Below are 15,195 nucleotides of genomic sequence, written 5' to 3'. Positions count from 1 at the left end.
AGCCATTCATTTTCAGACCTGATTCGTTTCCTTCTCTCCCCCTCTCTTTAAAAAAAGTCTGCCTCATGAACTTGCTTTGGTTTTCTTTTCCTCTGGCTACCGTGCTCTATTTCTTTGGCCACTCTTAACGGAAACACAGCCCACCCAGGATACATCAACACTACAAACTTGATGCCCTTAGCCACATAGGCCCATGTGCAGAACTGGCCTTGTTACAGGGGACACTTAAAACATGTACAGTGGTACCTCGGTTTAAGAACAGCCCTGTTTACGAACTATTTGGTTTACAAACTCTGCAAAACCAGAAGTAGTGTCTCAGTTTGCGAACTTTACCTTGGTCTAAGAACGGAATCTGAGCAGTGGAAGGGCCCCGGGCGGCGGAAGGCCTCATTAGGGAAAGCGTCCCTTGGTTCAAGAACGGTTTCAGTTTAAGAACGGACTGCCAGAATGGATTAAGTTCGTAAAATGAGGTACCACTGTACCGCTGTGAGTAATCGATTTCTTAGTGTGGCAGCACCCACCCTAGGGAACTCCCTGCCTCTTGACACCAGGCAGGCATCTTCACTGTGCTCTTCAGCACCTGCTAAAAGCAGTTTTGTTTCAACAAGCTTACATGGATATGTAGAATGCTGACATGTGTTTTTAATCTGTTGTTGGTTTATATTTGATCTTAAATATGATTTGAATGTTTTCAGTAGCTGTTCTTAACTGTTATTGATTTTGCTGTTTTATTCTTTTTGCAAACAACTCTGGCATTTTTTCTTCTTACAATTGAGTGGTGTATATATAAATGATATGAAATAAATAGAATCATAGAATTGTAGAGTTGGAAGGGACCCCGAGGGTCATCCAGTCCAACCCCCAGCAATGCAGGAATCTCAGCTAAAGCATCCATGGCAGATGGCCATCATCCAACATCATGAACAACTCTCACTGTCAGAAAGTTCTTCCTGATGTTTAGTCGGAATCTCCCTTCTTGAAACCTGAAGCCATTATTTTGAGTCCTACCCTCAGGAGCAGTAGAAAACAAGCTTGTTCCCTTCTTCCATGTGACACCCTTGAGATATTTGAAGATGGCTATCATATGTGAATTATATCAATATCCTATTGTAAATTACAAATAAATAATTTGTCATTCACAAATCACAAAATTCACAAATTTAAGCATTAAAAGTGAGCCAGAAGGAGTCGTCATGGAAAACAAAAGCTTCCTGAGCATAAGCCCCTTCCTCTCCTTTCTGTTCAGTTGGCAGGAAGCAGTTCATGCAGTTTGAGTGGGCCAACAAGGCAGCGGAAGTCCTTGGCTGCGATTTTGAGGAGCTCACAACAGCCGTCTTCAAGCACCACCTCCAGAGGATTATTGAGCAGGTCACGTCTGGAGCCGGAGGACAGCTCAGCCAGGACCAAGGCTGGTCGGATGGTAAGGGCCTTTCCTCATGCAAAGTTAGGAGGGGAAAGAGAGGCTCCGTTTTGACAATTCCTCTCCCTCCATCAACCTTGGGTTGAATATGCATGTTTGAACCCATCTTGGGAACAACTCAAACAGGTACAGATAGATTCCCCCCCTCGGCCCATCTAGTGCAGCATCCTGTTTTCACAGTGGCCAGTCCACAAGCAGGACATGAGTACAGTAGCAGCACACTCCCTGCTCATGATTCCCATACTGGAAGCAACGCGCTGTCTCTGTGGCTAGGTGTTGATGTAAACTTATTTTCCATGAACTTGTCTAAACCAATTTCAAAGCTACCCAAGTTGGTGGCATCACTGTATCTTGTGGCAGTGAATCCCAAGGGTTAGCTATGTGCTCTGTAAAGAAGTGTTTCTGTTCTGAATCTCCCACCATTTAGCTTCACTGGATGACCCCTTTGGGTTCTGCTATTCAGAGAGAACAAGAAAAACTTTTTCTCTCCACTCTTTCTGCACAAGACATTGTTTGATACTCCCTGGGTTTTAGTTTTATGAGAGAGAAAAGCTTCTTTCACCGCACCATGCATAACATTATTAACCTCTGACCTGTACCCTCTTGCTCTCCTTTTCTTTAGAATAAAAATACCCAGTTGGTGTACCCTTTCTTTATAAGAGAGTTTATCATTTTGCTTGCCCTTTTCTGAACCTTTTTCAACTTTGCAATGTCCTTTTTGAGGTGAGGCAGCCAGAGTTGCACACAATATTTCAAGTGTGTTCACACCATAGATTTGTATAACAGCATTATAGTAAAAGCAGTTTTGCCCTTAATCCCTTTGCATAGCATGGAATTCACCTTGTAACAGGGACCTGGTGAAGCTGCCCTGCTCACCCGACCTCAGTATTGTTAGTGTACTAAACAGAAAGAGGCAGCTGAGGCTCACAGAGGCCATTCTCAGCTCTACTGCCAAAAAGGTCCTCCTTAGAGATTCCAAGCCCTGAACCATGAGCAGATTCCCCACACTGAAGTCTAAGGAAGGGCTATGGCTCAGGGACAGAGCACTTGCTTAGCACATGAAAGGTGCTAGGGTCAATCCCTGCCAGCTTCACCAGATAGGATTGGGAAATACCTCTGTGCCTGGTGAGCCAATGATCTGGCTCAGTACAGGCAGCTTCCTGTGTTCCTATGGAGAATGATGGGCCCACCAAATCCAAGGCAGTCTGCTTTGGTTGACAGCAGTGCTGTTTTTCCCCCCCGAAAAAGAGGTGCCAGAACTCAACATGAATGTCTCCCTTGTTCTCTTATAATGGCAATGGCACCCACCGGAGAGGTGCCGGAATTAAGTTCTGGCCGAAAAAAAGCCCTGGTTGACAGTAGCTGTCCTATGCCTGAGCTTAGGCCTGCTGACCAAGCACATTTCTTACCTGGAAGTTGCACCTGAGACCTTCTGTATGCAAAGCCAAGTGCTCTTTCACTGAGGTCTGGGTTTTTTCTGCATATCACTTCTCTCTCTGCCTCTCTGTCACACACCTTATTGTTCTGCCTCTCTTAATTGTGGCACTCATGCAATGATTAGGTAAGTGTGGACACATTTGCAGGCAGTGATGCAGGAGGAGAGGAAGTGCTCACAACCCCATATCCAAGGACCACTCCCCCCTCCCTACTAACTAGCACTCTGTGGGCCACAGCATGCAAAGCCACCTTGTCAGAGGCAAATTGCCTTCAAATTTTTGACTACAACAGGGGCAATCAGAGGTAACATCTTTTTTTTTGCACTTGAACACAAAACAATGAGATTGCTTATTTAAAAATAAAACCCTTTTGATTTTCAGCCCTTTAAAAAAAAGGTAGCTAAGCGCAGCTGGCTTTCCAAACAGCTCTTTGATCTGGGACAGGCAACAAGCTGTTTGCGGCCAGCTTTCTTGCTGTTTTTTGCCTTGACAACGCCCCTCCCTCTGCTTTTCTGTAACTCTTTTCATCTACTGCCTCCCGCCCCCCCACTGCTACCTGCTTTTGTGCACTAAGTAACAACCAGTGTTTATTCGTGGCTGAAATTTGCCAAGGAATGGCCCTGAAAACAATTTAGAAAAGATGCCAGCTGTAGTTGGTTTCCTTAGCAATGGGCTCAGGTTCCAAGCATGTAAAACCCTCAAAGAGGCACCTGCTTCCCCTTCTTCCTTCCTTAAACTCTCCTCCAATCAATATTTCTAAGTCCCCCACCCCAATTCAGGGTTTTTGCACCAGGAAAAGATCTGCCCTCCCAAGAGGAACAGGAGCGACAGAGCCGCTCCTGGTGCTGAACCCTGCAGCTGTTGGCAACATTTAAGATCTCTCAGTGCATCTAACTAACATTCAGATCAGTTTGGAAAAGGGACAACTGCAAAAGGACATGACAGAAGTTTATAAAATTATGCACAGGATGGAAAATGGAATATATGTATTTATAGAGTGAGCAATTTTTATCCCTCTCCCATTATGCTAGAATGGGGAAGGAGGTAGTCACCAAATTAAATGGATTCAGAATGGAGGAAAGTCATTCTGCACACAGATAATGTTTGAAACTGTTTTTCCAAATGCAAACAAGTTTTTGTTCTTAATGGATCTTTGATAAACAAACAACTTAGTGGAAGAAGACTGAACTTTATTGAACAAAATAGGCTTCTATACCCACATACAACAGTGCAAAACCTCCCCGAACAGACACAGTCAATGAACCCCCTTCTCATTTAACACACACACACACACACACACACACACACACACACACACACAGACAGACAAATAATCAATCCCCAACAAACATTTACCCAAGCAACCAACACATAGTACCAGACCACTAACCCAAATCCCTCCTTAGGCCTAAGAAACAACAGCAGAGTGGCTCTTCTGTCTGGTTTGCAATGCAGCAACCTTGACCCACATCCAGGCACACTGCATTTAGGTTCAAGCCCTGTTATTTATACCCAGCCGAGATAGGCAAGGCTTAATGCCTCAACCACCTCCACCTATACTGATTAGTGTCATGTTTACATCCTCCCAGTCCCATGATCTGGGTAATCAAGTCCCAACTAGGCCCTCTTCAAGGGTAGAAGTGCTCCTGCAAGGACTTAAAGCAGCCTTAAATGAAGGGTTAATTGTGCAAGGCCACCAAGCCTCCTCATCCATCTTCTGTGTTTCCACTACAGGAACTCAGTGCCACAAGATGGATATGGACTTACATGGCTTTAAAACAAGCTGGGGGAGGTATGGGCCAATGGCAGTGGGCTGGGCTATTCCCTTCAAGCCTCTACCTGTCCATCATGATTTGGATTTTTAATTTTGATAGTTTGTGTCCCATGCTGATTCCCTGTTGAAAAGTTCCAACGTGATGCTGGTGGTTTGGGTGCAGGTTGTATTGGAGACTGTGTGCCCCTCTCCTCGTTAGAATACGTCATGCATCTGATGGAGTGGCCTCCTGCATTACAGGGAGGAGTTGGACTAGTCCCTTCCAACGCTACAGTTCTATGATTCATGCCCTCCAGACATTTTGGATGACAGCTGCCATCAGTCGCAACATCAGACAGCCCTGCTGGCTGGTGTCCACAGGAGCTGTCACTCAAACATTTGGAGGGCACCAGGTTGGTGAAGACTGGCTTATGCCATAACAAATGGTTAGTTTTCTTCAGGTGCAACAAACCTTTTGCTGTTTTTTTCCTGCAACAGACAGACACAGCAGTTGCCCTGGTTGGAAATTGCTTCTGGTTTGATTGCAAAGCTCTGAACTAACAGCATGTGGGGAGGACTGCTGAGCAGCCATGCCCAAAGGCACTGTCAGGAAAATTAAGCAATCTGTGTCTCTCTCCTTCAGGTCCCAAGATGACAGGTGTGGAGTGCGTGGAAGGGATGGCTGCGGGGCTCTATGAGGAGCTGTTTGCAGCTGTTGTGTCGCTCATCAACAGGTATGTTTGTCTTTGAATGCTGCAAACTCACTTTTGGAAAAGTAGGCCTTTCCTTGGCTAGATCACAAAGATGTGATGAGCTATAGGAAGAGCTGAGGGGTTGTTGCATCTTTCTGGGTTTTCCACTGCCCATGACACCTACATTTTAAAAAAGACTTCAGTTGAAAGTTGGAGAATAAATGAGAGGTGGGTGCTTGGTATGGAGGGAATGCCATTTGTGAAGGATGCTTGCAGCGGAAGAAAGATGTGAAAGGGCCATAGCTCTGGGGCAGAACACCCACCTGGCATGCAGAAGGTCCCAGGTTCCATCTCTGACAGCATCTCCAGGGAGGACTGGGGAAGTCCCCTTTCTGATACTCTGGGAGCCACTGCCAGTCAGAGTAGACAACACTGAGCAAGGGGGACCAATGGTCTGACTCTGTCTAAGGCAACTTCCTGGGTTCCTATGTGATCCTCCATCAGGGTGAGTGTCTTTAAATCATCTGTTGCTTTTGCTGTCCAAACATGTTGGAGAGAATATGTAGCATCTTAGTCTGGTTTTCTTGGATGTTGAACATAGAGAGCTAGGGAGACATCAGGGAAGAGCGGTGCCTTTTTATATGTGAAGTTTCATTTGCCTTCGAGATTCTCCTCCTCCTGCATGAGAACATAGTTCCACAATAGCTTTTAAATATGGTTTTCTGTACAGTTGTTGTCAATGTTAATGAATGGTGGTATTTAAATGTTTTTTAAATAAATAAGGTCATGTGTGTGCCTCAGCCACCAAGTAGCTGCCAGGGGTGGGGAGTTCAGACCTGCCACATGCCTTAACTGACTTTTAGCTCCACTAATGCTGACATCACTTTGTCCTCAGTTCTCCTCTTTGCAATCTAGATTCTTCTTGCACAGAAATCCCAAGGAGAATGTGGGGAGCTCTCAAGCACCCGGCAGGCCCACAATCTAATTTTGGAAACAAGTTCCATCTTGTTTCCTGCTTGGCAGGGGGTTGGACTCGATGGCCCTTGTGGTCTCTTCCAACTCTATGATTCTATGATTCAAGGTGCAACTACAGAGCTCATTGGCCCCTTGAAGCACCTGAAATTCCCAGCATGTTGGGCCTCTTGGTTGGTGGGCCTTGGAGTCAGGCTTCCTGGGATGGACCTTTCCCAATTAGTGCTCATTTCCACACATAGGTTCAGCCTCCTTCCCATTCAGCAGTTGGGTTAGTTCCTGCCGTGTCCTTGCTTCCATTAAGTGGGACACCCTGTTGTTGGTAAAGATGCATTTGTTTGTTTTGTTGTTGGTCTTTTTTATTTTAAAAAAGAGAGCATGTGGAGTGAAAACTGTGGTGTGCTGAGAGCAACACTTGTTTACTTATTAATAATGGATGTGACTTTGCAGGATTGACACGAAGGTTACCAGCATGTTGAGATTAATGTGCCCACTTGAGGGAGTCAAATAACAAGCTTCATATGGGGCAGGCGGGGGGACATGGAGAGGCTTGCTTCCTAATAAAAAGGCTTCATTAGACTGGATCCAAAGGTCAGGAGGGAGAGGCCTTGGTTGCCTCTTCTGTCCCAACAAGGTGGTGGTTGTAGTAATTACTAGATGTGCTGTCAATCTGCTGCTGTTATTGCTGGGCTGGGGGTGGCTTTTCCTTGTGGCTTCACAGCTGCAGAAAATGCTGCTTAAAGCTTCATTGGGACCAGGCTTGGAAAGTGCTAGCAAATCCTCTTCCCAAATGCCACACCAGCCATTGATGTAGAGAACACACCTCCTTGTGCAAAAATGCCATGTATCTAAGGAGTACGGCTTGCAAAAACTGTGTACATTGGCTAAAATTGCATACAAAAATGTTTGTGTTAGGAGCAATGCACCTAAAATGCTGGTGAGCATTTTTCAAAAAGAACAAAAAATCATAAATGCAAAAATGTGATGAACTAAATTTAGGGTCCAGGGGGAAGAGGGAAACCAAAACGGATAGATTCATCCTTCCTGTAAGGATATCAGGGGGTTACTCGAGAGCAATTAGGCAAATGCCTCCCTGGTAGGCTGTAAAGCCTCATTATTGGTGCCAAAAACCTTCACCATGCAGAGCGCCACTATTCCGTGGCTCGCTCATTCACTGGCAGAATCTGAGAGTGAGCGGTCCTCAAACCTTCCCCAGCAGAGTCTTGACTTGCCCTCTCTGTGCGAAAGCCTACTGCGCAAGGAGGGCGTGGGTAACAGAGGACCTCTCTCCTCCCCGCTTTGCTCAGGCAAGGTGTCCTGGCACCGCCTCCAAGCCCTGAAGCTCCTCTCCACTGGAGGCGTGGTTACTCTCCTCTGCTGAGGAGGTGCTGCTTCTCATGATCTTTGGGGGCTCTCTGTAATCCATCCGGCTTTTTCCCTCTCGCCCCTGAGCCGATGGCAGTTCCCTGACACTTCCCTAGTTACATAGTTCTTAGATCAGAGAGATTTTCTTCTGCCTTCAAATCTTAGAGGGTTTATTCTCTGTCTTAGCACTCATCTTTGGGAGAATGTGGTATTTATGGCAACTTCTCTCTTGAATATCACTTTCACTGTGTGCTGTGCATGCATGCATTCTTCCTTTCCCAAATGCAAAAGAATCATCTTGGCCTTTTAAGTGACCCAAGTGGAAATGCAGCCTGTCATAACAACGTAAGAAGAGAGTCCTGTAGCTGGACCAGGCCAATGGGGACCCATCGAGTCCAGCATCCTCTCTTCACGGTGGCCAACCAGATGCCCATTGTGGGAAACCCACAAGCAGGACCCAAGCACAAGAACATTGTCCCACGCCCTGTGGTTTCTGGCATTCAGAAGCATTGCTGCCTCTCCCACTGTGGAGACAGAGCAGAGCCATCTTAGTTAATAGCCACTAAACCTCTTTTAAAGCCAAACATTGATGCTCCTTTTTGAGTTTAAAACAAACTTGAATAGCTTTTGGGTATCACTGCACTTTCAGAATTGCAGGGCACATCGTTAGCTATGACTTGAAATTCTCTGGAGTTAATTCTAAATAGAGATTTCGTTTGTTCCGGGAACTGGGCAGAGGTGATGCGGATGGCCACAAGCAGTGCTTTTTTTCTGGGGGTATGCAGGGGTATGCATACCCCTAAACATTTTGTGAATCTAAGTTTGGCCTCATTGAGGGGCAGTATTTCAATATGAGTAGGAAAATAAGAGTACCCCGGCCTAAACATTTTTCAAGAAAAAAAGCACTGGCCACAGGTGCTCCTTCTCCCTGCTTCTAGCCATTGCAGGCAACATGTTTTGTTAACAGTCTCCATTTGAAACAAAGCAAACTTCCCTTCATACTTGTCATTGGCACACAGGTAGCCAGATGTCGCTTCTTGCCTTGTTCAGTCAGGCTGGAGAAGGTGGGGACACAATTTGATGTGGGGCCAAGTCTCCAGTACACTTTGCCGTGTTTCAGGCTGATATTTCCTGCCACATTTCCTGTCAGTGTTTGTAAAAAGCAAAAAAAAAGGTTCTGACCTCCCTTTGTTGCCTCAGCCTGGCCCTCAGACCCTTGTCGGCATAAAAGAGTCCACGAGAAAAGTATCCTTGCAGAGTACTTTCTGCTTTTATTCTTAAAAGTCTTTCTGCAAAAGCGACTGACCAACTGCACACACATCAACACTACCAGCTTTCACTAACCAACCAATCAACACAACCCAAACTAACATTTCTCACACTATATATACATATACTATACTATATACATATACTATATATGAGTCATATATATATACTATATATGAGTCAGCAGGTAACTGACTCATGCTGACCCAGCTTTTTTAAGCATTAAAGAAGCAGCAACCAATTTTTAGCCGTGACATTTCCTACCATTCCTGCATAGTAAAGCTTGCAAAAGGGGAAGAATGTGGCTCTTTCAAAGCTGTTGTTTCATGGCCGTTCAGTGATGTCTGGGCTATGAAGGTGATGTGCACAGGAAGCAGGAGTGATCTATCCTGCTCATATACAATTTTCTGAATGTTGCTTGTGTGCTTTGGCCCTGCTCATATGTGGGAGAAACCTGGAATAGACAAGGTTACAAGGGACATTGGCATCAGCCTGTGATGACACGTTGGGTCCCTCCCAACTCTGGTTTCTCTTTTTGAAATATGGCAACCCTAATCCTTCATATTGTTCCAAAAGTTGTGTGCCACCCCACCCCGACTCTGCAAGATTCCTAGGGGTTCGAGGCACTCACCCAGAGTCTGTGTTCCTTTAAAGTATTGAGAAACAGCAGAGACCGTTATGGCCTTAAGAAATATGGTTTATTCACTTATTTACACCTTCAATCTGCATGGAGGGAGTCCAGCTCTTACAGCATGCCTTCAGCCAGCCTGTCCAAAATGAATCCCAGTCTTTCTTTTTTCCAGCAGCCCTTACTCAAAACTCCCTTTCCCAGTTACCCTGGCAGCCTTCCAAACCCCCAGTCTCTGTTCACCCCTCAGGGCAAGGGAAAGGACAGTTCTCTTGCATTGCCAATGGCTCTCCATGATCCTGTATTATTTCTTAATGACCCTAGCTTGACTGGGTCATTTTGCATAGGCTAGCCCAGGGGTTCCTCTGTGGCTTGTATTTCTCCCTTCACATCCCAAATAATCAAAATCCTACCATTTATAATTTTATAGGGTTTATGGGGGTCTCCCCCCAAAAAAACTATAACACCATGTTTAGACTATGACTCCCATAAACCCTGACTATTGGCTGTGCTGGACTGGAGCCGGTGGGAACAAGGAACCTGCTGATGGCAACATGTGAGGGGCACTGCTGGGCCCCTGAACCAGTTCATGTCTGCCTTTTCTTTCATGGGTGGTGGGAAGCTGAAAGTAGATGGTGCTGCTGAGCTGCAATCCTGCTTTCTGCTTTTTAAATTATTGCAAGGAAGGTTTTTACATGAGAGGGTGCCTGGGAAAGAGAGGAGGGGGTCAGAGAGAAGCCCAGACAGTCCTCGGATTAAGAGCCTCCATGGCACCCTCTGGAGGCTTCACCCAGAGCAAAAGTCCTGGCAAACCCCCTTAGTTTCACCCCTGCAGGAACCTTTGGCCTGGTCTGGAAGCAGATGGGTAGCCTGTGCAGAGATTTTAACAATGGTGTTCCATGTTGCTGACCCCTTCAGCATTCTGGCCACTGGATTCTGCACCAGCTTCTGCACCAGGTGCAATGGCAGCCTCACACAGAGCACATTGCAGTAATCCAACCTTGAGGTTGCCAAGGCATGGAGTACAGTGGTCGGGCTATCTCCATCCAGGAACAGCTGTAGCTGGTCAACCAGATGAAGCACTCCTTTTACCTTGCTCTGCTGAAACCAAAATGTGGCACCTATTCCAATGAAATATGTATCTGGCTTCTACCAGTCAGCAAGTTTTGACATCTACTGCTAACCTTGTAAGGAGTGAATGCTCTTTGTGCAAGCAAGGTCTTTTTAAAAGCCCTTCCTTGGGTCCCAAACATTGAAAAGACTACCTGGAGTTCCATCCACAGCCAAAGGCCTTGAGATGATCTCTGCAGATATTGGACCACAAAGTCTTTGGATGTCTTGCCCGCCTTTTTAAACTAGAATGCTACAGACATAGGTCAGACCCTGGGGCCATCTAGCCCATCATCTCTCCATGATTTCAGGCAGAAGTCTATGGCAGTCTTAACAAGAGATGTGGTACAGTGGTTAGAAGAAAGGAGATTCCAACTCAAAATCAGAAAGAACTTTCTAACAGTAACAGCTGTTTGACAGTGGAATGGTTTCCCCTTCATTGGAGGTTTTTAAGCAGAGGTTGGTTGGCCATCTGTCGTGGGTGCTTTAGTTGATATTCCTGCACTGCAGGGGGTTGGACTAGAGGACCCTTGGGGTCCCTTACAATTCTACAATTCTGTGATTCTATGATTTGAGGGTTGGACTACGATACGGCAGACTAGGGTTCAAATAATCCCACTGGGTGACCTTGGGCCCGTCAGAGCCTTTCAGCCTAACCTACCTCAGAGGGTTGTTGTGGCGATGAAATGAGGAGGAGGGGGGAGAACCATGTATACCACCTTGAGCTCTTCGGAGAAAAGAAAGTAGGGGTATAAATGAAGTACACAAATAAATAAATGAACATCAAAGACCAGACCTGGATTTTGCATGGAAACAAGGCACTCTATCCTAACCACCCTTTCCCTAGGTCCTTCTCTTCAAGTTCCCTCTCCATGGCCTCGATCATGGTGGTGGACACGCCTGGCTTCCACAACCCCCGGCACCAGAAGAGAGAGCGTGCAGCGACTTTTGAGGAGTTCTGTCACAACTATACACAGGAGCGGCTGCAGGGCCTCTTCTACAAGAGAACCTTTGTGTCTACACTGGAGAGGTACCAGGAGGTGAGTCTCCACAATCTGATAACTTCCAGGCTGGATTATTGCAACGCGCCCTACTTGGTGCTGCCCTTGAAGGCAACTTGGACACTCCAGCTGGTCCTAAATGCAGCAGCTAGATTAATGGCTGGGGTTGCCTATAAAACAGCTGCATTGGCTGCCAACTCATTTCCAGGCCCAATTTAAGGTGCTCACATCAGTGTTCAAAGCCTTAAATGACTCAGGCCAACAATACCTAAAATACCACCCACAGACCCCGTTGGGTGCTGAGATTGGAAGAGGGGGCCTCTTGGTTGTTCCACTACTTTCAGAAGTTCAGGGGTCAGCAGCCCAGGAGAGGGCCTTCTCTGTGGCAGCCCTTAAGCTGTGGGAATCCCTCCCCACAGAGGGCACCTGGCACCTTCATTGTACAGCTTCTGAAAAATGCTGAAGATGCAGCTCTTTGCTCTGACCTTTGGCAGTTGAGACACGTATTTTTAAAGACCCACTTAATCAATGTGAGTGTGAGTTGTTTAACCTGTTTTTAATGCTGTGTTTTAATTATTGCAAACAACTGTGCTGTTGTGGTAAGTAGGTGGCGCTGTGGTCTAAACCACTGAGCCTATGGCTTGCTGATCGAAGGTTGGCAGTTTGAACGACGGGGTGAGCTCCCGTTGCTCTGTCCCTGCTCCTGCCAACCTAGCAGTTCGAAAGTACATCAAAGTGCAAGTAGATAAATAGGTACCGCTCCGGCGGGAAGATAAATGGTTTTTCTGTGTGCTGTTCTGGTTTCGCCAAAAGCGGCTTAGTCATGCTGGCCACATGACCCGGAAAAACTGTCTGCGGACAAACGCTGGCTCCCTCGGTCAGTAAAGCGAGGTGAGCGCCGCAACCCCAGAGTCATTCGTGACTGGACTTAACTGTCAGGGGTCCTTTACCTTTTTTTACTGTGCTGTTGACCAAAAAAAATGAGTATGCCTCGTACAGCGCTCCCTGTCAGGCTCCAAGCAGTTGCTTTTCTCTCTCTCTTTGCATGTGTGTGTTTGGGTCAGGATCAGGTGGACGTGGAAAAGCTGGGGATCACTAGACCAACAAAGGAGAATAAGTTGGGATGCCCTGAGAGGGAAAAGCCAGTCAGGGGTTACGATCCAAAGCAGCCATAAAACGAAGGTAGCAGGAGCATCAGAGTGTTCTCCTAACAGCAGAGGTGAATCGGTTGAATGGAAGAGTGAGCTCTGAGGTTAAGCAGGCTGGTTCTGCAGCCTAGAAAATGCCCTTGAAACATCAAGCTCAGCAGAAGCAGAGTATGGGTGGATCAGGAGGTGAGGCATGGGATTAAACCACTCCAGGCACCTTCTGATAGTTCAGCTCAAAACCCAGAGTCCTCTCCCTGAGAATGGAACAAAAAGTTGCAGTATGGAGTACTTCTATTCATTGTGCCTGCCAGCCAATCAGGCTCTTTCCATTCACACTTACTTACTTTTTACTTTGTCAAACCTTCATTAGGAATTACAAATACAGGCCATCATAAAACATCCATATATAAAATTCTAAAATATATACAAATAATACTCCATCCCATTAACACCTTTTCCCACTTCCCCTTCCCCAGATAGACACTCAGCATTCTCTGGCCCCTGAGCATCCTCACTGGCCTGTTTCAGGGCTTGCTTTTCCCCCTCCTTAAGATTTGCCCCAAAATATTTTTCTGCTTCTGCAACCCTTGAAGCCCCCGTTTTTGTCCCATCTTGGGCGAACCCCATCTTCATTTTGGGGAAAAGTGACAAGCGGGGTGCCGCAGGGTTCTCTCCTGGGCCATTGTTGTTCATCATTTTTATAAATGAAGGAATTGAGGGGGTGCTTATCAAATCTGCAGATGACACCAAACTGGGAGTGGTAGCTAATGCCACAGAAGACAGAATTGAGATTCAAAATGAGCTTAACAGAATTGGGAAATGGGCCCAGGCTAACAAAATGAATTTCAATAGGAACAAACTTAAGGTTCTGCACTTAGGCAGGAAGAACCAGATGCACAAATATAAGATGGGGGACACCTGGCTTACTAGCAGTAAATATGAAAAGGATCTAGGGGTCTTGGTGGGCAACAAGCTTAACATGAGTGTGATACAGGAGCAAAAAAACCTAATACTATACTAGGCTACATCTAAAGAAGTCTAGTGTCCAGGAGAAGGGAAGTAATAGTTCAACTCTATTCTGCCTTGGTGAGAAGAATATTGACAAGCTGGAAAAGTGTGCAAAGGTGGACAGCCAAGATGATCAAGGATCTGGAAAGCAAGCCTTATGAGGAACAGTTGCTGGGTATGTTTAGCCTGGAAAAGAGGGCTGTCCCTCTTCTATGTAAGAGGGAACAAGCTTGTTTTCTCCTGCTCTGGCTTCAAGTTTCAAGAAAGGAGATTCCAGCTAAACATCAGGAAAAACTTTCTGACAGTAAGAGCTGTTTGAGAGAGGAACTGTCTCCCTAGGGAGGTTGTGGACCTTGAAGGTTTTTAAGTAGAAGCTGTATGGCCACCTGTCATGGATGCTTTAGTTGAGATTCCTGCATTGCATGGGTTGGAGTAGATGATCCTCAGGGTCCCTTTCAACTCTACAGTTCTATGATTCTATGATCTTTACTCAGCACCTGCATTTGCAAAGAATATATGATGAATGGGGTGTAGAATCCACAACATTTTCGTGGGGAAGCTCCCCATTTTAAGGAAATGACTAGGTCTTGTGTGGTGCATTCTCCCGACGTCCTCTTATTGTCAGGGCACCTATTGCTTATGAAGCCTGCTTAATATTTACCCCACCCCCGCCATTGCAACAAGAATGACTTGGAAGATGGGAGACAACTCTGGCTCCAGAGGAGTTGGCACTTCAAAGAGGTTGCTTTGATCAGCAAGCTTCAGAATGCCACCAAAGGCAGAGAGAAAAAGTAAAAATACACGACTATATATATATTTTTTAAGTGTGTGAGATGGGTTCTTTTGTTCTATCACTCAAATATAAACTCTGTCTTTGTCCTTCATGTCTTCTAGGAAAATATTGAGGTGCCATTTGATCTCCCCGAAGTCTCCCCAGCAACCACAGTAGCCATTGCAGATCAAAACTCATCCCAGGTAATTAAGAAATGAAAGGGGTGTGTGGAATGGGGGGAGGGAGGTGAGTGCTGCCATTTTGCCACTGCCTTGGCCTGGCAGGAATTTAAGTGCAATGCAGAATACCCAGTTGAGGGATCTTGTTTTTCTGTGAAGGATGCGGCTGTGTTTGCTGCTACATTAAGACTTTTCCTGTGGCAGAGAGTGAAGATGGAGAGCTTTGAAGTCCTTGTGGCAAGAGCAGAATGATTACCATAGGCCTGGAGGAATTGCTGGGAAATCAAAGGCAAAAATTCACAACCATACTTTAAAACATGCAAAATTAAAATACTGAAACAGAGTAAAATTACCTCAACTTTCTTAGCATCTGCGTAGGCTTGTTTAAACAATAACATTTTTGGCAGGTGTTGAAAAGTATACAGTGAATATGCTGGGAGCT

General features: G+C 45.9%; 1 protein-coding gene across 3 annotated transcripts in view; it reads left to right on the top strand.

Moving 5' to 3' along the window:
- Nucleotides 1–15,195, top strand: part of MYO18B (myosin XVIIIB) — a 288,747-nt gene that overhangs the window by 83,099 nt on the left and 190,453 nt on the right. For all 3 annotated transcript variants that reach the window (XR_008327976.1, XM_053368460.1, XM_053368459.1), the window contains exons 12-15: nucleotides 1,247–1,420; nucleotides 5,253–5,343; nucleotides 11,493–11,685; nucleotides 14,697–14,777. Coding sequence is in view for 2 of the 3 variants with exons in the window: in XM_053368460.1 (XP_053224435.1) it covers nucleotides 1,247–1,420; nucleotides 5,253–5,343; nucleotides 11,493–11,685; nucleotides 14,697–14,777 (539 nt within the window). In the remaining variant the exon portion in view is untranslated. The remainder of the gene's footprint in view (nucleotides 1–1,246; nucleotides 1,421–5,252; nucleotides 5,344–11,492; nucleotides 11,686–14,696; nucleotides 14,778–15,195) is intronic.

This window comes from Podarcis raffonei, chromosome 16, assembly GCF_027172205.1.
Source record: "Podarcis raffonei isolate rPodRaf1 chromosome 16, rPodRaf1.pri, whole genome shotgun sequence".
In the NCBI taxonomy this organism is placed as follows: Eukaryota; Metazoa; Chordata; class Lepidosauria; order Squamata; family Lacertidae; genus Podarcis; species Podarcis raffonei.
Note: the sequence above shows the minus strand (reverse complement) of the source record. Positions and strands in the feature narration are given on the sequence as shown.